The sequence below is a fragment of the Podarcis erhardii genome (assembly GCF_964252035.2).
Source record: "Podarcis erhardii genome assembly, chromosome: 2".
Classification (NCBI taxonomy): domain Eukaryota; kingdom Metazoa; phylum Chordata; class Lepidosauria; order Squamata; family Lacertidae; genus Podarcis; species Podarcis erhardii.
The window spans coordinates 35,791,208-35,813,553 of record NC_138498.1 but is presented as its reverse complement, the minus strand read 5'-3'; the positions used below and the strand labels follow the sequence as shown (position 1 = coordinate 35,813,553).

Below are 22,346 nucleotides of genomic sequence, written 5' to 3'. Positions count from 1 at the left end.
TGTCAAGCCTCTGCTTAAAGACCTCCAAAGAAGGAGACTCCACCACACTCCTGGGCAGCAAATTCCACTGTCGAACAGCTCTTACTGTCAGGAAGTTCTTCCTAATGTTTAGGTGGAATCTTCTTTCTTGTAGTTTGGAACCATTGCTCCGTGTCCGCTTCTCTGGAGCAGCAGAAAACAACCTTTCTCCCTCCTCTATGTGACATCCTTTTATATATTTGAACATGGCTGTCATATCACCCCTTAACCTCCTCTTCTCCAGGCTAAACATGCCCAGCTCCCTTAGCCGTTCCTCATAAGGCATCGTTTCCAGGCATTTGGCCATTTTGGTTGCCCTCCTCTGGACACGTTCCAGTTTGTCAGTGTCCTCCTTGAACTGTGGTGCCGTACAGTTCTACAGTCACACACAGTGGCTTATATCCAATATAGAACACAAGTCCCTTGTTCTGTTAGCATAGGATTTAGCTCCCACCCCACCCCATCTCTTCTGGGGAAGGTACGGGACGAAAATACCATTGCGCAAGGGTAAATCTAATGGGATGAATGCATTGGATGCCACCTATTTTCAGTATTTGGAAGTTATAGTGCAGCTGAGGCAGCAAAAAAGGCTGTTTGCAAAGTGTCGACAGCGGGGACCACATTTCTACATTCAGCTGGAAGGATCCTGCAGATGGTGATCATGGTTTTGAAGGATTGGGCATTCTTTGTAGATAAGAGACGCTTTTCGTGTTGGGTTTTGCTGACACCAAGAGTCCCACTACATAAAAATGTGAACATTTTGCATTCACATTTTGCCTACCCTACAGACCAGTGTCCTGATCAGAATTATTGTGTGTTTCAAAAAAGGCTATTGATGGGACCAGAAGAGTGATAATCCACAGATTTACAAAAATATCCTTAGAATTACTTGAACAGTAATAAAGGAGAACTAAGAACAAGCTGTGACCATCCTCCTATAGGAACCTAGAGGTGATCTTGCTGTACCAAAGGAAAAGCAAAAGACACAGGCACTAAATAATACTATACTATAAATATACTATATTTATACTATAAATAAACGCCTCAATCCATTTTACCGCTATAATTTATAGATGCTTGCCCTTAAGAGAAAGCACGTTTTGCAATATGTGTGCATTTTCCCTCAAGTAATCTACATGTACATAAAAGAAAAAAGCCAGACTCGGGGAAGATCTCACTGAAAGTCAAGCACTGGGTAACGTACTTCATAACAATTAGGTTGAAGAATGAAATAAGATAACCCCATGTAAATTGCCTTGAGTTCTTTGGAGAATGCAAAACAAACATGTCAGTATGCTCCTGGATTCCATGCCTTGATGTTTGGGGGGAGTACCATGTGGCAACAGGAAACCGGCAGAAAGTTTGGGATTACAGAATAAGATCATACCAGCTCCAACCGTATTGCCCACTTGAACTTACCAATGAAACTGATTTTTGCTTCCTGTCGCTCAAGTTGTTTCGTGGTTTTCAGCTGATAGGTGACAGAATTTTGAACAATGACTGGGTTGATGAGGCGTGCAACGTCATCAGGGATGTAACTTACTAGTTCCTCTCTATTTAGGTGATCAGAAAATAAAGGTATGGTTAGGACGCATAGCTGTGCTCCATAGAAAGAAATATTTGAACAACAATTCAAGAATACTACTACTCTTTCCCTCAGGCTGGGTTTAGTAGAAAGAACTCTGCTGCCACAGGGCCCAAGTAAGAAATGTGCTTACCTTGGTTCTCGAATGGCTTAGTTGTTGAAGAAATCTGCTCCCGAACAGCAAAAACCCAGAAGTGTTCCAGTTTTCAAACGTTTTCTGGAAGCTGAACGTCCAACACGGCTTCCGCTTGAGTGCAGGAAGTTCCTGCAGCCAATTGGAAGCCGTGCCTTGGCTTTCAAACTGTTTTGGGAGTCAAACTGACTTCTGGAACAGATTAAGTTCGAGAACCAATGTACCTCTGTACTCAGATTGTGTGAATGGTGCCTCCAAGTTTGGTCCTTACTTCAGCCTCCAATTCATTTAACCTTCAGTAGATTAATTAGAGAATGTGAGAGGAAATAAACTAGTAAGCAGGACCTCTTGCATCATTTCTCTCACCCCCAGGGTACATGGATCATGTAAAGCAAGAGTGGTGAACCTGCAGCCATCCAGATATTGCTAGTCTAAAATTCCTATCACCCCTCAGCTCTGGCCATACTGACTGGGACCGATGGGATCTGGAGCTTCAAGTGGAAGGCCACTTGTTCACCACCCCTGAAGTAAACCATAATGGGGCTGAAATTTAGCATGCAAAAGTGGGTAAGAGTACAGAATCATCCACAACCTATAGTGAGTGACAGAACCTAGTCCCCTTATCACCAGGGCTGGCCCAAGACATTTTGCCACTTAAGGCAAAACGGAGAATGGTGTCCCTCCGCCACCACTGTCCTTCCTGCCTCCGCCGCCTGAGGCAAGTGGAAGGGTGGGGGGAAAGGAGGCTAGAGAGGAGCAGGTGGCAATTGTTGAACCCCTCTTCCCAGGCAATGCCCACAAGCTACAAGCACAGGAGGTGGCAAACGGCACATTCCTCAGGCATCTGGATTCTAGCTGTCCCCAGCCAGCTGCCTGAGGCAACTACCTCACTGAGGTTAATGGGCGGACTGGCCCTGTTGCCACTTTCTTTGCTTGGAACAGTTACCATTAGAAAACAAGTATTTATTGTTTTCTATTTACCTGCTCTGTCTCTAAACAAGATTGGCTAAATCCCCAAAATGGCAGGGAGGAGTCAAGTAGCTCTTCTGAGCGTGTGGACTAGGAGCGTGACAGTACGCACATGCTCTGAGGAAGACAAGAAGAACTGCTGAGGGGGGTATGTGAATAATGAGGATCTGGCCAGGGCCCTCATCTTGCCTATATTAAAGGATGGTTGGACTTTGTGAATACATCTTCACCCTCCCTGAGAGATGAGTCTTCTTGACACACGTAGGGAAATGTCTCTGCCAAGCATCAGGTTCTGGCCTACACAAACCACCCAAGGCTACGAACAGGAGACTTACATGGAAGGGACTGATCCAGCTCCCTTGGCCCAGTGCTGGAGCAGAGACAAGGCACACACCAGCTTCTCTAGCTCCCTGGTGAGTGGCAGCAGCAGCTTCCCTTTCATATAATTCTGCAGCACCTAGGAACAACCCACAAGAGTGTTGGAGATTCATTCCCCGTGTCTGCAGTCACGGGATTGTTGTCTATCACATGACGGTGTATGTTTTCATTCCACAGTGTGGGAAGTGATGGAGACAGGATGTTTGTGTTACTGTGTTCTGTAAAGTGGGACTATTGTCCTTTGTTCTCTCTCTCTGCTGTCTGATGAGAAAGAGGATGGAGCCAAGTCAGAATGCTCTGAGTGTATTATATGTAAATAAACTTAGATTAGCCAAAATGCTGTGCTACTGAGGTCTGTTACGCAAACTGTGAATACTCTGCGGATCCCTAAGCGTGCTAGTGCCTTTTGGTATCAGTCACTGTGATGTTCAGGCAGAAGAAAGCTTTTGAAGCTCCCAAACGACTGACCAGGAGGGAGAGAACATGCCAGTTGGGCATGTGTCTCTACCAGGTTCCTACACGAGAGTAGGATGCTCCTAACAAAGAGAGCATTGCATTGTACTTCACTCTTTGCCTACAATCCCTTGAGCAGGAACCAGCAGGGAAACATTTTGCTGGTTGAACAACACAGTCCTATTAATGGTTATGTAACTCTAGATATTCAGCAAATTCTGGCAGCTGATGCCCTGAAAGTGTCCCAAACATCAAGCTAGGTCACAGCAAATTTAGCCTAATGGGAACAAGATGTCACCATACGCTCACAGGCAATGTGTGCGGCATCTTCAGCGGAATCCCCAGCCTTTTGCAAAGGGTTCCTTCAGACATCCTTTTTATTGTGCATTCATTGTGATTTCTGCTCATAATGGCATTGGAACGGTCATCTGCAGTTCTGATTTCAGCAGTGCTTGTGCCTTCAAAAAATTTTGGGCAGACATGCGGCTTTGTTTGCCATTGAAATCCTGTAACTATGTTTTTATTTATAAAATTTACAGAATTTTACATAAATTTTACAGATTGCAGAAAAAACTCAAAGCGGTTTACAAAAAAAGAGATAACATTACCACTAAAAGATTTACAACTGTAATTTAAAATGCGCAGAAGGAAGAAAGGAGCCTCTCCTTAAGCTTACCTGGTTGAAGTGAAGGTTAATATACATGTCATTCTCAAAGTGCAAGGGCGTCCTCCAGGTGATCCTGCAGAACTCCAGCTCTACCGAACTTCCCTCAAGCAAATAATCATGGATGTACTCAGTCTGGCGCAAGGGACGTACAAACTTACCTGCATGGCAAAACAAGAGACACAATCCTGCTCACCTCAACATCACCTCCACTTCTAAGTAAAGCAAAAAGAGCAGGATGTGGCGTTTCAAGTCATCCTCTCCCCCATCAAATCAAAGGCACCTTATTCCCCAGGATTCAGCCCTAACGGCACCGTGTTGCACATTCCTGCACAAGGCGATTTCATGTGAAACGGACTGGTCAGCAACGGCTACTACATCTCATTCACACAATCTACACCTATGTCTCCATCTGTCCCCATTAGAACCTTGAAGGTTTTGGTGGTGGTGTTTTTTAAGATGAAAATAAAAGATCTAAATTCACTCTCATTTAGTGGTGCCATCATATGAAGGATTTTGGAAGCCCTCCATCAATTCAGCCTCAGTAGGCCACCCCATACCTTGGGCCAGGTATGCAGCCTGAGAAGTGATTCACACTGCTTCTCTCTCTGCATACTGGCCTTCCTGGGCTGGTGGGCACTTGCTGGTCTTAGGAGGGGTGTGAGTCCACCCACGTCATGCTAGTCAACAAACTCCCCACGGAAATACCCCCATCTTGTCTTGATTCGGTTGCCATTTACTCATCTACCCTGCTCCTGCTGTTGGGCAGTCATCTTTAGCACATTTCATCATATAAGGAAGTATCCTGCAGCTGACCATTCGCCACTGCTATGGGGGCCGTTTACCATTATCTTTGTTGGCCAGGATGGCAAATTCCTGAATCTCTTCTGGCTCAGTGACCCCCATCTGCTCAGCGATTTGTTTCATGATGTCTGCAGCAACCTACAACCAAAATGGGAAAGGAATACTTTTAGCCCTTACCCTGCTATTGGCTGTCTAAAAGTAGCATCCTAGCCATTTGGAAGCACCAGGAAGGGCTTCTAAACACAAAGGAAAGACATGTGCTGGCATAAGTTCCAGCCCCCCTCATTTAGTGGTGGGAGGGAGGAGGGCTAGTGAGATTTTACAGTACGGCATAGTGTTACCTCGGGTTAAGTACTTAATTCATTCTGGAGGTCCGTTCTTAACCTGAAAGGGTTCTTAACCTGAAGCACCACTTTAGCTAATGGGGCCTCCTCCTGCTGCTGCACAATTTCTGTTCTCATCTGAAGCAAAGTTCTTAACCCGAGGTAATATTTCTGGGTTAGCGGAGTCTGTAACCTGAAGCGTATGTAACCCGAGGTACCACTGTAGTTTTAATTCCATTGTGATGCGTTCAGCCACAAATAGAAAACAGTAAGCTTGGGAAGGGACAGGTGAGCTGCAAATCTGGCCACCTTCCGAAAGATGATATGGCTCCTCTTGGATTCACATCAGTGGGAGAGGAGGGAGATGCTCAGTCTACTCATCATAGGCCCCAGTGGCAAACTGATGCATGGTGAGCTCTATGCATACAGCAGGGCTTCTCAAGAGTACACTCTTACACCTCTGGCAGCACCCTCCCTCCAAATTCAGAGATACTTTGCAAGCAGCCTCTGGGAGGACATGGGGAACTGCTGGAAAGAATGGGGGTTGTGTGGCAAGGCCCCAAACCCTCCCCTTCGTTGGAATAAAGACACTTGACAGCAGTATTTTAGGTTAATGGGCTAAAAAAGCCACAATTTTATTGGTTACAGAATGTGAGTGGTATTGGCTTAGGCATTGGAACCGAACCGACTATACCCGACTCCTGCTCACCTGCAGGAAGTCTCAGAAGGGTTAACCACTGGTAGGGAGAGCTCCATCGATGCAAACCAACTCGAGCCCCTCCAGGGTTACCAATAGGGGTCGTGCCATAGCCATAGCCCTAGCCCCCGCCTGGGCTTCGGACAGGATCACGCCCCCCAGATTCCTTTAATGAAATACCCTCGAAATAGGAGGGGTAGGTGATGGCCTCTACCTCCCCTCCCCTCCAATCTAATACTCCAATGCCTAACTACCACCCAAGCCAAACGGCTCACAGCCAATACCCTCACACCTGCAACCAACTCCTAAAGCACGCCACCCGCCCCCAGGCCACCCGGATTGGTTGGTCTGGGGGCGTGACACGGAGGGGACTCCCTATGATGCAGGGGCTAGCCACACCCCTGCGCACAGGGCGGGCTTGCGTCCAACCCCCATTTCCCTGGAAAGGGAAATGGCTAAATCACAGTGTACAGACACAAGCCCTTATGATTCCCTTGGAAGTCACTGAGTTCATGAGACGAAGAAGACAGGAAGCTGCCTTTGAGCAAGACAGACTACTTCTCCAACTAGCCCAGGATGTATCTTCCATGACTGGCAGTGGCTCTCCAGGCAGAGGTCATCCACATTTCCAGCTACCTAATCTTTTTTTAAAGGGGCGCGGGTGGTGCTGTGGGTTAAACCACAGCCTAGGACTTGCCAATCAGAAGGTCGGCAGTTCGAATCCCCGCAACGGGGTGAGCTCCCATTGCTCGGTCCCTGCTCCTGCCAACCTAGCAGTTTGAAAGCACGTCAAAGTGCAAGTAGATAAATAGGTACCGCTCCGGTGGGAAGGTAAACGGCATTTCTGTGCACTGCTCTGGTTCGCCAGAAGCGGCTTAGTCATGCTGGCCACATGACCCAGAAGCTGTACGCCGGCTCCCTTGGCCTATAGAGCGAGATGAGCGCCGCAACCCCAGAGTCGGTCACGACTGGACCTAATGGTCAGGGGTCCCTTTACCTTTACCTTAATCTTTTTTAACTGGAGGTGACAGGGAATGAATCTGGAGACTGGGACTTTCTGTGCGTAATGCAACTGCTCTAACACTGAACTATGCCCCCACCCCACCCCTGGAAATAAGAGAAATTAATAGCACAAGCGTAACAGCCCTGGCTCAGATGGGTGATGAGACTGACCACAGGCCCCTGCAATAGAAAGAGGCTGTTTCAATGGCAGAAGGTGCAGAATTGGCTCTCTTGATCTCTGTGTCTAAATAGCATTTTAAAAAATGGGGTCACCTACTCTGAGTCATCTCGGTAAGGGGAGATGAAATCAAAAGACATAAATATTTCAAAAGTCAGTCTCATCCACCCAAAAATGGACATGGCCAGCACTGTCCCCACAAGCCCCCACCCCATAACACTCTGATGAACACGCCAAAGAGGGACTCACCGTGAATGTCTTGATTTTCGTGTTGTATTTCATACCTCCAGGTAGGTTGACCGATATATGACGTGAGCCACGTCCCTTCTACCAATGGGAAAAGGATTCAGGGTTTGACAGAATCCAGTACAGACATCTTTGTCCCCTTCCCCGAGAGCAGGATCCAGGCAAATTTAATCACTATGAAGCCCTACTGGGGCTTTCCATTACAGATTCCAGCATCTGCTTGACTCTCACAGTGAAATGAATAGGGCTTAAAAACCTGACCTGATTGTGATCTTTGGGGTTTTCGTATCTTTAAGAACATAGCTTGAATGAATGAAGCTATTTGCATTACTTAAGCATGCTCTGGGTTTTCAGCATGGATCAAACGCATTGTGATTTCTGGGAGAGCAGCATAGCTGGATGGGGAAGATTCCTTTTGCATTTCCTATTGGCAGCTCTTATCTCTCTCAAATCCTGTTTCAACCACATCCATCATCCCAAGAAATTCTGTCTGTTCCCCAGAACATCCATTGCTATCGCTAACACCTCTCCTCACAAATCTTATCCACAAAGGAAACTCAGTTCCCCTTTATAAACACACATGTAGGCTCACAACCTCCCAGTCAGACGCTAGTAACCCCTCACAAACAATCTCAACCAGTATACAATCTCAACTCCTCTTCTCACTTGCTGAATATTGTCTCCTTCCCATATATATCCACAGAGTTCCCGTTCATGCAGCACATAAAGCAAGGGCCGGCGCTCCCATTAACCATAGTGAGGCAACTGCCTCACACAGCAAGCGGCACCATGCTGAAAGTGCCACACAGCCCGTCCTTAAACTGTCCTTCCCTCATGTGTAGTGGGAGATGTTGTTCCATTGCCAATATGGAAATAAGATTCAACTGTTTGCCTCTTAAGTGTAATGTGTGCCTGTATGTACTATTTTGTCCATTGCCCCAGGCAGCAGAATGTCCAGGCACAGCCCTGCATCAAGGAAAGTCCACTCCACAATTCCTGTACTGGCACATACCTCCTAGCCCCAAATATCTGCTGTCTCAGGGACTTGCCTTAGCAACCCAAATGGTAGAATACCCTCTTCAACACCCGACCTCTTGCAACCATATTTCACTCAGTTACCAGAAGCGCTTCAGTCTCTACACGGAACGGCAAGTGTCGACGGCCTCCGTACATGACCATTTTCCTCAGGTTGCTCTGGCAAATCCTGGCTATTTCTGTGATTGAGAAAGGGCAAAGGGCTGAGCTTGTCACCTCATGAGTCTTACGAGTGTTGTTTTATGAGTACTACAAGCTAGAGAACTCTGCTCAGTTGGGATTCTGAATTTAGCCCCTGATTTGGTGTGAAAACTGGAGCCCCAACAACCCTTCGGGATATCTCTTGCCTTGTGACAATGAAGGGAAGTCCAAAGAACCACACGGGAGTGAGGCAGTCAGTGATACCGTGCCCAGCACTGGGAAGATCCCACCAAACCCCTCAGCTAAATTCAATGAAGCTTTGAGTTACTTCTTCCACAGCCAACCTCATTAACTTATCACAGACCAAAGAAGGCCAGTGGATTCTTTCCATACCTCTTGAGATGGTCAGCTCCAAGTCCATTAGGGTTGTTACGGCCTCCTACTCTAGCCCTTACCTGCTCAATTTTCAATTGGGAAGGTAGTACCCTGAAGATGATGGCTTTCAAAGAGGATTAGACACATTCATGGAGGAGAGGGCTATCATGGCGGCTATGCTATGCCTCCAGTTGGATTTAATAATACTTCCGAATACCAGTTGCTGGATACCACGGGAGGGGAGAGAGTTCTTGTGCTCATATTTTGCTCCCTGGTTTCCACAGGCATCTGGTTGGCCACTATGAGCACTAGACAGTCCATTGTCCTGATCCAACAGACTATTCTTGTGTTCATATCCCTACCAGCTGAGCCTCAAAGGCTAGGGCCTACTGCTCATATAATTTACTGAAGCAGAGTTTGGAGTTCCTGGCTATCATAACTTGAGGAGACATTGTGTAAACAACAGCCATGTGTATGGAATTATGGAATCCTGCAGGTGATGTGGTGTGACCTCAGTTCAAGTCAGCAAAATCCCTCCCAGGACCACCACCCTTGGTGCTGAATGAAGCCAGCAAATATGGCCAAAAAGGTGGGAGGCAGACGATACCTGTGCTGGAACTGGGGTCAGAGCTGGCCTGCTGCAAATACTTGGTGGCATATGGCATCAAAATGCTGGAAGGGAGGAAGTATCCAGTCAAGAGGCCCAGGAGCCTCCAGCCACGGAGACAGCTCTCTCTGCAGGACAGAGAAAAACATGGAGGATAGTTCCCTTGGGCAGAGCACAGAGCAGGATTAGACAAAAGACAACTTCTGGTTGGCTGAAAGGGATCCAGGAAGAAAGGAAGACTGAGGGGGAGAGAAAAGAGAAAAGTTGGAAGGGAAAGATGGGGAAATGAGAAGCTCCAAGGAGTGAGGGGGGGATTATGTGTGTCTAAAGTACTCCAGGGATGTGGGTGGCACTGTGGGTTAAACCACAGAGACTAGAACTTGCCGATCAGAAGGTCAGCGGTTCGAATCCCTGTGACAGGGTGAGCTCCCGTTGCTCGGTCCCTGCTCCTGCCAACCACGCAGTTCGAAAGCACGTCAAAGTGCAAGTAGATAAATAGGTACCGCTCTGGCGGGAAGGTAAACAGCATTTCCGTGCACTGCTCTGGTTCGCCAGAAGCGGCTTAGTCATGCTGGCCACATGACCCGGAAGCTGCACGCCGGCTCCCTCGGCCAATAAAGCAAAATGAGTGCCGCAACCCCAGAGTCGGTCACGACTGGACCTAATGGTCAGGGGTCCCTTTACCTTTAAGGTACTCCATGTACCTGCTCAGTTCATAAGAAATGCATCTTCCCTGAAGAAGAGCAAAGAGCCTGAAGTAAATGAGCCTTGCAGCTGCTCCAAAGAAGTCGCAGGTGTTTACAGGTGTTTACAGGTGTTTACAGCACAGAGTTCACTTTAAGGTCCTTGACTTTCAAAGGCTATGATTCAATACAAAGATCCTAAGGGGCAATTACAGCCTCACAGCAGTGAGGCAGGCAGATGGAAGGCACAAAAGCCACTGTATCAACACATGGGGAGGTTATTGTTTTGTTTTGAGTGTGTATGTTGTGTTTTTTGTGTGTGTATGTTGTGTTTTTTGAGGTCCAGCGCCGAGGGCCTTCTGGTGGTTCCCTCATTACGAGTAGCAAAGCTACAGGGTACCAGGCAGAGGGCCTTCTCGGTAGTGGCACCCGCCTTGTGGAACGCCCTCCCATCAGATGTCAAAGCGATAAATAACTACCTGACGTTCAGGGAAGTTTTTAATCTGTGATATTTTAGTGTATTTCTGGTTTTTATGGAAGCCGCCCAGAGTGGCTGGGGAAACCCAGCCAGATGGGCGGGGTACAAATAATAAATTATTATTATATTATTATTATTATTTTTACTTGTGAACCACCCTGAGGTCTACAGATGGGCAGTTTGCAGTGTAATAAATAAATATGTTTAAGCCGTGACTTCAACATTACAATTCCCTTTATTCAAGCCCACAGCTACAGTCCTCAGAAGATGAAAATACAGTCCATGATTGACAGCGAGGAAGACAGGAGAGGGACGGGAGGATATACCATAGTCCCAACTTGATATCTGAGGCTACACTGCTCTCTCATTGACTCCTCCCTTCACATGAATGGGATCAGTCCTGTTTTATAACAGGCCATAAATGAGAGCTACGTAACACTGACATTTCTGTAGTGCAGCTGAATGGGCGGCCGCAATGTCTGGGAACCTGGAAGGCTAGTGCTGAATTTGTAGAATCCTCAGTATTTGTGATCTTGTTTTCAATAAAAGCCCAAAGAGGGTTACAGAGAAAACCAACACTTTTCCATGAAAAGGGGGCTCTTCATATGTTGCTGGTCATGTTGACTTAGGCCAGTGATGTCCAAACTTTTTTCAAAGAGGGCCACATTTGATGAAGTGAAGGGCTGTGAGGGCCAACCAAAGAGTTGTTGAGTTTTTTTTAGGATTTTACCCCAGGAAATAAACTGCTGCAGGGGCCGGATTAAACCAACCGGCAGGCGATATTAGGCCCCCGAAACAGACTTTGGACATGCCTGACTTACGCTGATGAGAGCTGGAGTTCTGCAAGTGTATTGCTACAGGTATAGAAACCAGACAATATTTGGAAAGGACTCCCTGCACTTCTGGTTTAGAACATTTTCATTATTGTTACTTTTTGAAGCTAGTGTGCTGTAGTAGCTACGCTATAGTGCTTAGACCCTGGGCCAGTCCCTATATCTCATACTGACTAACTACACATGGCTGTTGTAGGGATAAAGTGGGGTGGGGGACGCCCAAGGACCCCAAATTGAGGTTCTTTGAAGAAAGGCATGGTGAGGATTCCAATATACATAAACAACTCCTTTAAAATCCAACACCCAGTTCATGCCCAGAGCCTCAGCACTGCGGCTCATCAGTAATCCATTACTCAGATCTCTGCTTTTCTTCCACCATTCCAATTTGGCAAAAAATTAAACAGATTGGAGCCAACAGCCAGTTAAATCAATGTAAAAAAATGCATCATTAGGGTTCACTCCCACCCACCCACCAAAAGATCTTGATTTTCTAATGATGAAATTTTCACTCAAATTAACACCTACATCTCCTCTATTCTAACAAGAGGCTCCCTTACTTAACACTTCACACTGACATCCCAATTATCCCCACCCATGTTCCCCTATTCCTTCAATTTCAGAGCTCCCACCGCCCACAGACACACATGCAGAGGTACTTACTGACTGGGGTTCCGCGTGATCTGCTTGATGACCTGGCAGTAAACCTCGTCACACAGATTCTCCTTCTCTTTGCACAGCTGTACAAGGCAGAGAAGCATAAGAGGAAAAGCAGATACATTTCGGAACATCCGTAACTTACATAGAGTAGGAAGACTGGTCTAAGATGACGATAACAAGAATAATTTTGCAGCGGTTTAGAGTCTAAAGATTTGATTGGGTTGTACAGTGGTGCCTCGCAAGACGAAATTAATCCGTTCCGTGATTCTCTTCGTCTAGCGGTTTTTTCCTCTTGCGAAGCAAGCCCATTGACGGCTTAGCGGATTAGTGCTATTAGCGGTCTAGCGGCTTTTAGCGATCAGCTGAGAGGCGGCTTATCAGCGGAACAGCTGATAAGCGGCTTAGCGGCTTAGGAAAGGGGGGAAAAAGCGGAAAAAAACCCGCGGGAACTCGCAAGATTTTTTCGTCTTGCGAAGCAACCCCATAGAGAAATTCGTTTAGCGAAGCGCCTCCAAAACGGAAAACCCTTTCGTCTAGCGGGTTTTCCGTCTTGCGAGGCGTTCGTCTTGCGGGGCACCACTGTACTTAAGATAGCAACTCCTAAACCAGAATATTTGAAAATAATTTGGCTCAATAAGCACGTTGCATCTAAAACATGGGTAGGCAAACTAAGGCCTGGGGGCTGAATCCAGCCCAATTGCCTTCTAAATCTGGCCCGTGGATGGTCTGGGAATCAGTGTGCTTTTACATGAGTAGAATGTGTCCTTTTATTTAAAATGCAGCTCTGGGTTATTTGTGGGGCATAGGAATTTGTTCATTATTTTTTTCAAAATCTAGTCTGGCCCCCCTCAAGATCTGAGGGACAGTGGACCGGCCCACGGCTGAAAAAGTTTGCTGACCCCTGATCTAAAAGGTCCCTCCAACACTCACCTGCATTTGGTATCTTCCAGCTTTTCCTTCCCTTTCATCAGCAGGTATTTGGCCAGACATAAGAATTAAAAATCGCTTGCTGGATCAGGCCAATGGCCCATCCATTCCAGCATCCTGTTCTCTCAGTGCTCAACCAAATGCCTATGTGAAGCCCACAAGCAGGACTTGAATGCAATGGCACGTTCCTGATTAGCTTATTTTATTTACTTATTACTTTGCTCCCTGATGCTGTTCTGTTTCGGCTTCCCATATTGTGTATTTTAAATTGCTTTATCTCTGAGGGGTTGTTGTTGTTTTTTAATTAATGATGTAGGGGTCTCCCTGTTTGAAGCAGAAAGGCAGGATAAAAATCTCATTATCGATAGATTATTTACTTCCCATCCTTATAGGAGTCAAGCACTTAGGAGACATTGTGATCTTCCCTTCCCCAAACATTAGCCCATTCTGGTCGCCATCACCCACGCAAGCCCATCATAAAAAGAGCCACAAACCTGGAGGATTTCATAGACATAATCAACCTCATCTTTGCTCTTGAGGCCTGGCTGGTCTCCCATGAATCTCATCAGAGCTGCAAAACAGGAGCTAGCATTAATCTCTGCTCCTACTTCAGAACTGGAAAAGGAAAACAAAGGCACTGGGAATAGTGAAATTAAGAAAACTGTAGCCTCCGTTTCTGCCAATATTGACAAACCAAGGGGAAAGTCAAATGTCTGGATAATGGTTTCCCTCATTAGGGGAGAAGCAGAAATGCTCTCAGGCCATTCCCCTGGTGCCAGAACCGCATAAATGAGACCTATCCCAGAGCTCTGGAAACACAGCCACTGCCACCTCCCCCATTACCTAGCACAAGGAAAAACCACTTACTCAGAAAATTTTTCGTAGCCAGGTCATTCATCTTGCCATCAGAGTAGAACAGGAGCGATTCTTTGATTGGTTCCTGTGAGGTCAGAATACAAGCAGTCAAGAAGAGGCAAAGCCCAAGAAGGCAGCTGACACCCTCAGCGCAAAGTTCAAGTGGGTCTAGTAGAAGTGTGGACACTCTTAATAATAATTTATTATTTCGATCCCAGCCACTCTGGGCGGCTCCCAACAGAATATTAAAAACACGATAAAACATCAAACACAAAAAACTTCCCTAAACAGGGCTGCCTTCAGATGTCTTCTAAAAGTCAGATACAGTGGTACCTTGGGTTAAAAACTTAATTCGTTCCGGAGGTCTGTTCTCAACCTGAAACTGTTCTTAACCTGAGACACCACTTTAGCTAACGGGGCCTCCCGCTGCTGCCGCGCTGCCACCATGCGATTTCTGTTCTCATCCTGAAGCAAAGTTCTTAACCTGAGGTACTATTTCTGGGTTAGCGGAGTCTGTAACCTGAAGCATCTGTAACCCAAGGTACCACTGTAGTTGTTTATTTCCTTGATCTCTGATGGGAGGGCATTCCCCAGGGCCAGCGCCACTACCGAGAAGGCCCTCTCTCTGCCTGGTGACCCATGTAACAAGCACCATCAGATACTTCAGCACTGACTTCCAAAAGGCAAGCTTTCAACTATCCACATTCCAAGTGATAAAGGAACTACCCAGAGATGACTCCCCTCTCCCTCTGATTTACGGTACCTTCGTATGCTGAACCATGAGAGCTGGGTCCTTCTGTTCAGCACTCATCCCCTTCCATCCCAGCCTAGCAGAGACAGAAGATTAGGGTATTACCCAGGAGAAAAAAACATTCAAGAATCTGGTCTGACATATGCCCTACTCTCCAGCTGCTTTGCAGTCTAGCTTAGTGGCAAAGCACATGCGAGTTGCAGGTTCTATCCCTGGCATCTCCTAGATTTATTTGGTATCAGGTGACCCTGAAGGTCTGGAACAGGTGAATATAGAAGTGGGGAACCCTTTTCAGCCTGAGGGCCACATTTCCTTTTGGGCAACTTTCCAAGGGCCACATAATAATAATAATTTATTATTTATACCCCGCCCATCTGGCTGGGTTTCCCCAGCCACTCTGGGCGGCTTCCAACAGAACACTAAAATACAATAACCTATTAAACATTAAAAGCTTCCCTAAACATCACATGCCATTAGTGGATGAGGCCGAAGGCAAAAGTGGGTGGAGCAATGAATGGAGATTTTATGATTTTACAGCAGGCTAGGTTCTACAAACACACACACACACACACACACACAGAGCCCTCTGAATCCTTCATTCAATTTTTCTGAGTTCAACCACACATTTCAGCCAGGCAAAGACACTTGGGATGTGAAGCAGAGGCGTATGGCCCAGGGAGAGCCTTGAGAATTGGTCCTGGAGGGCCAGTAACTTGCCCCCTCACAAGGCCTGAGGTTCCCTGCTCCAGACATTGACAGTCTTTTGTTAGAAGGACAGAGCCTGAAATGGTATAAAGCAGCTTTATCTGTTTCCAGCAGTGATTCATAAGCTGCAGTCCATGGACTACCAGCGGTCTGGGAAACAACAATAAAAACAAGAGTGAGTTGAAGGTTCTTTGTCTGCTGTGGTGGAAACTTCACAGTTCCCCAGTCTACAATAATAAATGGATGGCATGAAGAGAAAAGAGAGCCCTTTCTAGGAAGAGGGTAGATGTTGCATAACTTAAGATGCATATCAATTAATCAACGTCAGCCCTGGAAGTGGGGAATTCCAAAGTAACTCTAAATCCTTTCCTCTTGGTCTGCCCAACACTTGAAGTACATGTCAAGTCATGTGGATGAACTTCTCCCCTCTTAATATCCCATGATGCCCATACTTTCCTTTGAAGTGGTATGAAAGAAAATGTCAGACAGGTCCCACCCAGGGAAATTTTGTCATCAGAAAATGTGATGCTATCTTAGCACAACTCCTTTAGATCTTGGTACCACCTCATCATAGTAACACAAATGAAGGCAAGTTAGAAAAGTTAGAAGAATTTTAAAACATGATTTTATTGACATGTGTGTGGAAATATACAAAAGGCAAATCAAATGCTATCTGTAAAATTTGATTATATTCCAAGAAAAATAATTTAAACCGTATTTTATTTAGGTTTACTGAACTCACAAAAAAAAAAATCAGCACATCATTTCAGCACATCAAGAGGGATTTCAGTAAACAAAATGGAGCGAAGAAATAGAAACTGAATAGTAAGGAATTTGCACAATTCCTGGGATTTTGTTGAGAATTCTAGTAAGATGTGGAATGCTAAATTCTAAGGAATGCATCAAATTAAATATACACATTAGCATTTATAGTGAATGTGCTCACGGCCTAGTAGAAGCAGGCTCAAAGCTTCTCAAAGCTTTTCAAAATCATTTTCTCAGCAGCTAAAAGGCATTAGCTCATTTCCTAGAATCCTAGAATCATAGAGTTGGAAGAGACCACAAGGGCCATCGAGTCCAACCCCCTGCCAAGCAGGAAACACCATCAGAGCACTCCTGACATATGGTTGTCAAGCCTCTGCTTAAAGACCTCCAAAGAAGGAGACTCCACCACATGGGGTCATAGCACTTTTCTTTTGAGTGAGATTCCTTGCTACCTGAAGTAATAGATGGATAATTTAGCATGTAGCCAGTATTTTCCATATCTTATCAATATACTTTTCTGGGAAGGTTGCTGACTAGGGCTTTCAAGCTATTTTTGTGGGGAAACAGGCAAAAACAGCATACGCTGCCATAAGTCTGGATTTCCCCAGATTTTTTCTTCCCGATTTCTGCATGGACACTGCTGCTGACTGCAGTATTCTGGATATGTCCGGGAAAATCTGGATGGATGGCGACCCTATTGCTGACATGGTTCCACTTCCTCACTAGTCATCATTTTGTTGCCATGTAGTTGTTTATGGAAGTCTTTATCCAAACAGCCAGAATGACTGTGTTCAAAACAATTCATTAGCATCGCTTTGGAGGACCCACATGGCCTGGAGAGCAACTGTTCTGGCAGACATTCCAAAATCATTGTATTGAAGGAGGGCATTCCCACCAAAGGTGTAAGTAGGTACCCATTTGTCCACATTCTTTCCAAAAGTGTTTGTTAGAGTTTGGAAGTATTCACAGGAGTTGAGAGGTTATATACCATCAGCTGAAAAGCATCATATGGGAGCTTCTTTGTGTTCATTTTGACAGCGTAGCAAATGAATTCTCAAATAGGCAATGCAGTCATTATCTTCCAAACTCTTGTCCAAGTAGTCCAGCTCCCAAACACAAATGTAAGAGTGGCTCTCTTACAGAAGGGGTGTTCAGAAGATATTATTTATGGCTGTTATAATATTCATTGCTGATAGGGTAGCTGTTCCATGGATATCTCCAGAGACACAAGTGAGTGTTCGGCTGCCAATATGATATGAAGTTGGTTTAAAAAGCATGGAGTGATATAGAGGGAGAGGAGCAGGCTCAGCTTTCTTCGGGTTATCTGCGTGAAAAAGAAGGTTCTAGAAGTATTCTTACCTTTGAAGTTTCTTTTTTCCAGTGAGTCTCCTACTCTCATCAATGTTTTTTTCCACTTGTGTGTGTGTGTGTGCTATCACTAGAAACAGTACATTTCTTGTTTCAAAGGCCCTAGGGCAATACAGTAAGCACACAACTTATGGGTGTTTAATGTGTGAATTCAGCTTTATGTGCTTGGAAAACTTTTATTTTATTTTATTTTTTAAAGGAGGCAGAAGTCTAGGGGGGAAGACTTTGGCAATTGCACCCAATGTGTTTTGACTATACACAATTGCTCCTAGTAGAGCTCAGTCAGCAGAGCATCATTATTATTTTATTATGTGTATACCAGCCTACACCTGCAGGTATAGGAGCATGAGACTCTTAATCTCAGGGTTGTGGGCAAAAAACCTCTACAATTCTATGATTTTGGCTTTAGGAGCAATCCCTGGAGTGTAACCCCTGCGTAAGTTATGTGCTTAAAGGTAAAGGGACCCCTGACCATTAGGTCCAGTCGCGGATGACTCTGGGGTTGCGGCGCTCATCTCGCTTTACAGGCCGAGGGAGCTGGCGCTTGTCTTCAGATAGCTTCTGGGTCATGTGGCCAGCATGACTAAGCTGTTTCTGACGAACCAGAGCAAGCGCACGGAAACGCCGTTTACCTTCCTGCCAGAGCGGTACCTATTTATCTACTTGCACTTTGACGTGCTTTCGAACTGCGTGGTTGGCAGGAGCAGGGACCGAGCAACAGGAGCTCACCCCGCCGTGGGGATTTGAACTGCCAACCTTCTGATCGGCAAGTCCTAGGCTCTGTGGTTTAACCCACAGCGCCACCCGCGTCCCAGTTATGTGCTTGCTATACAAGTGGAATGGTTTGAGTTTGCAGTTATGTGCTTACTATACTGCAAACTCAAACCATTCCACATGCCTACATATTCTGAAATATTAGTAACATAAAATAAGTGGGTACAGAGAAGGTTGGCAGGAGGGGAGAGGAAGAATATCTGCGCCCAAAGAAATTTGGGGTGGGTGGGGGCAAAGACCTTGCCAAAGGACATGCCCTCCTTGGGAACCCTTTTGCATACAACTCCTTATGTGGAGGTGGGACAAAAAATATGGCGTAAAGCTGGAGGGGTAAGGAGCCTGTAGTCTGCATCCTAATGTCGGGCAGCCCTCAGAGACGGAGTGGCAGTTTGAAAGAAAGAGCAAAGCTACAGCATCTTGCAGTCTTGCTGCAAATTCTACTCAATTTTGGCCCTCTTCCCACCCACTTTCAGCTGGGAGCCCACCCACCATTGCCTGCTATTGGCTGCGACCTCCAGTTGCTATTGGCTGCGACCTCCAGTTGACTTTTCCCATTGGTCAAAGGTCCTTCGCAGGAAAGAAGGTTCCCTACCTCTTGTATAAAGGAAATAGAGAGAGGGGAGGTCAGCAGAGTGTTATTCGTTTAAAATATTTTAATCCCATCTTTTTAAAAAATAAAATAAAATTAAATGGGATTGGGAGTACTGGCTAGTGTTTTGATGCCAACCATGTGTGAAAAAGCTGCGTACATGAGGAGCAACCATCCCATAACAAATACCAATCTAGAAGCACCCACAATAATTAAGGACCTCTGGTGCATATTACTCACGCGGACTGGGCTTCCTGGAAGTGTGTTGCGGCAAACTCCGTCATGGTATAGTTGCAAGGAGGAGTGCTGGCTGTTGTACTATTGACTTCTGACTCCAGGCTGGAGGTCAAGTTCTGATGGGGAAGGAAGAGAAGACCTTCATATAAATGTCACTTCAGGTTTTATGTACAGTGGTGCCTCGCAAGACGAAAAATAATTCGTTCCGCGAGTCTCTTCGTCTAGCGGTTTTTTCGTCTTGCGAAGCACGGCCATTAGCGGCTTAGCGGATTAGCGCTATTAGCGGCTTAGCAGTTTAGCGGCTATTAGCAGCTTAGAAAAAGGAAAGAAAAAGGGGAAAAACTCGCAAGAACTCGCAAGAAGCAAGCCCATAGGGAAATTCGTCTTGCGAAGCACCTCAAAAATGGAAAACTCTTTCGTCTAGCGAGTTTTTTGTCTTGCGAGGCATTCGTCTTGCGGGGCACCACTGTATAACTGTTGCGAAAAATGCTCTGGTTTTTTAAAAAATGAATAGCAGTACATAAATAATTATTTTATAACTAAAGGTAAAGGTAAAGGTACCACTTGCCCGTACGGGCCAGTCTTGACAGACTCTAGGGTTGTGCGCTCATCTCACTCTAGAGGCCGGGAGCCAGCGCTGTCCGCAGACACTTCCGGGTCATGTGGCCAGCGTGACGAAGCTGCTCTGGCGAGCAAGAGCAGCACACGGAAACGTCATTTACCTTTCCGCTATAAAGCGGTACCTATTTATCTACTTGCACTTAAGGGTGCTTTCGAACTGCTAGGTGGGCAGGAGCTGGGACCGAACGACAGGAGCTCACCCCGCCACGGGGATTCGAACCGCCGACCATGCGATCGGCAAGTCCTAGGCGCTGAGGTTTTACCCACAGCACCACCCGCATCCCTATTTTATAATTAAGCCAATCATAAATAAATATTTTTATAAGCAAATAATTCTAATTAACAGTAGTCTACATATGCTTCCAATAGCAAAAAAATATATATGCCCAAACAACCTTTCTCTCCCACTGCAGAACTCTTTTGGAGCTCTGTATTTCCTCACAGACCTCTCAAATCCACAGGCCCTACTCCCTGTCAGAGCATTTTCCCCCACCCATGAGAGAAACTGTAGACTCATTTGCCGCCGCCTCCTCCTCCTCCTCACAGCCTGCCTCACCTCCTTGCTAATGTTTCTCTCCAGCTGTGTTTCTCTCCTTAGGCTCTTCCTGACGGCTTCCTGACGGTTTGTACGGTTTGGATGGTTACTGTGGTAAGTGGGAGCTGCCACTGGCTGCACCATGCTGGAAGGGAAAAGGCCAGAGCGACCTCCGACGGAGCCAAACTGCCAGCCTGTGGGGAAAAGAGGCTGAAATTCACACCTGGACATTTGCGGACGGGGCTGCTTATGAAGCTTCCCTTTCTCTACCCAGCTTCTAGCTAAGTTGCTTCCGAGCCTGTATTTTCTTATGAAACCCTGCACTTCACACATATGTTTAATATATTGTTATGAATGGATGCACACAGATGAACAAAAAATAAAATAAAAGCACCCAGTAATTGAATTTTGTATCAGCAGGACAATTCTGGCTTCCTTTTCCTTTCTTCTGTTTTTTACAATTAATACTCTGGATTCATCAGTTGTCTTGCTTTCTCCACCCACCACCTCCACTATCTGGCGATTTCAGGGGAAAAAATTAGGGGACTGTCTGCCTTTTTTTGGAAGTTTTAGGTTTTTTTAAGCACAGCACTGCAGGGCCATTCAAGTGAGTGCTGGCTTCTAACCACCTTTTGAAAACAACCAAACCTACGATAATTTTATGAAAAACTTCTCTGAAGCAGAATGGAGATGGTATCACAGGGATTAGCCAATCCATGCTGTGCACAGCTCACTCTGGCTGCAAATAGGAAGGCCAGGATTCCTTGGAGATTGATCCTTAAGAGCAAGATTGAGCAGCTGGTTAAGTGCATTTCTACAGTGGGCTCTCTGCTCAAATCATTTGTATCGGGATGTTTTAACCGACCAAGTACTATGTCTGTAGCAGGCATGGAGGTTGCTAAGGACCTGGAAATGTGGAAGGAACCTTTAAACAATAACGTGGTCTTTCACGGCCAGACCCTCTCACCTGGCTCCAGTCCCTCCATGCGCAGCAGTTGGATGAAGTCGCCTTTCTTGAAGCTCAAGAGGCTCTTGTCATCTGTTACATAGCTGCGCAAAGCTATGACATAGTTGGAGTCCTTTTGGTGGGGAGGAGCGGAGAGAGGAAGGAATAGGACAATTAAGGAGTTGTGGTTATTCTGGAGGTGGTGGCAGTGAGTCCTGTACTTTTCTTAAGCAAAGAGTAAAGGTGTTTCGAAGGTGCTTTCTCTCACCTTTTTCAGTACAAGCAGGAAGAGCTCCACCATGGTCTTAATCTGCCGAGCCTTTTGAGAGTGAAGGATGAGCTGCTCATCCTTCAGAGAGAACTGAAGGGTATTGCGGTCCATCAGCTCTAAGGACAGCACATCTGAATAACTGGAAAAACCCAGAGAATATTAGCTGGCCTTTATACCTGGCTAAGTTCAGTGGCTGCACCTCGCTAAGGCCCCTGGGACTTTCCTAGCCTTGATGCCTCTCGAAAGAAATCTGAGGTTGGTGCACATATAATAGCAAGCAGAAAAGGTGCCAAGACATGGGCAAGGATATAAGATGCAAAGAAGAGGGAAAGGCCATCCTGCCCCATTCCCTTGCTTAGATCATCCCTCCATGATTCCCACACAAACCCATTCATCCAACCAGACTACAGTGTGCCACAATCAGTGTGTTTGCAGAGTTAATATCTCCAGATGAATCAAGCAACTGAACCAAGCCATTGTTTCTTATTTTCAATTTACATACTAAATGTATTATTTGATTACTGATTGTAATTGTTTTGCTGCATATCTTATTCTTATTTTTGCTTTATTGATATGCATTGTAAACTGCCCTGGGATAAATATTGTTAAGACTGGTACATAAATGCCATGGAAAGGGGGAATCAGTTGATCTTGTGAGAGAGAATCAAAAGATATAACTATACCAAAGATCTCAGGTGCTGCACGGGAGTTAATGTACGCAAGACAGGCCCTGACCGCAGACT

General features: G+C 45.9%; 1 protein-coding gene across 1 annotated transcript in view; it reads right to left on the bottom strand.

The window, feature by feature from the left end:
• Window positions 1–22,346, bottom strand: part of MYO15B (myosin XVB) — a 92,318-nt gene that overhangs the window by 3,371 nt on the left and 66,601 nt on the right. The window contains exons 47-61 of the mRNA XM_081851997.1: window positions 21,601–21,759; window positions 21,354–21,465; window positions 20,408–20,580; window positions 19,234–19,346; window positions 14,805–14,868; window positions 14,054–14,126; window positions 13,681–13,757; window positions 12,263–12,339; window positions 9,609–9,736; window positions 8,570–8,664; window positions 7,454–7,531; window positions 5,046–5,142; window positions 4,213–4,361; window positions 3,041–3,162; window positions 1,438–1,571 (exon numbers count right to left, since the gene is read on the bottom strand). Coding sequence (XP_081708123.1) covers window positions 1,438–1,571; window positions 3,041–3,162; window positions 4,213–4,361; window positions 5,046–5,142; window positions 7,454–7,531; window positions 8,570–8,664; window positions 9,609–9,736; window positions 12,263–12,339; window positions 13,681–13,757; window positions 14,054–14,126; window positions 14,805–14,868; window positions 19,234–19,346; window positions 20,408–20,580; window positions 21,354–21,465; window positions 21,601–21,759 — 1,651 coding nt within the window. The remainder of the gene's footprint in view (window positions 1–1,437; window positions 1,572–3,040; window positions 3,163–4,212; window positions 4,362–5,045; window positions 5,143–7,453; window positions 7,532–8,569; window positions 8,665–9,608; window positions 9,737–12,262; window positions 12,340–13,680; window positions 13,758–14,053; window positions 14,127–14,804; window positions 14,869–19,233; window positions 19,347–20,407; window positions 20,581–21,353; window positions 21,466–21,600; window positions 21,760–22,346) is intronic.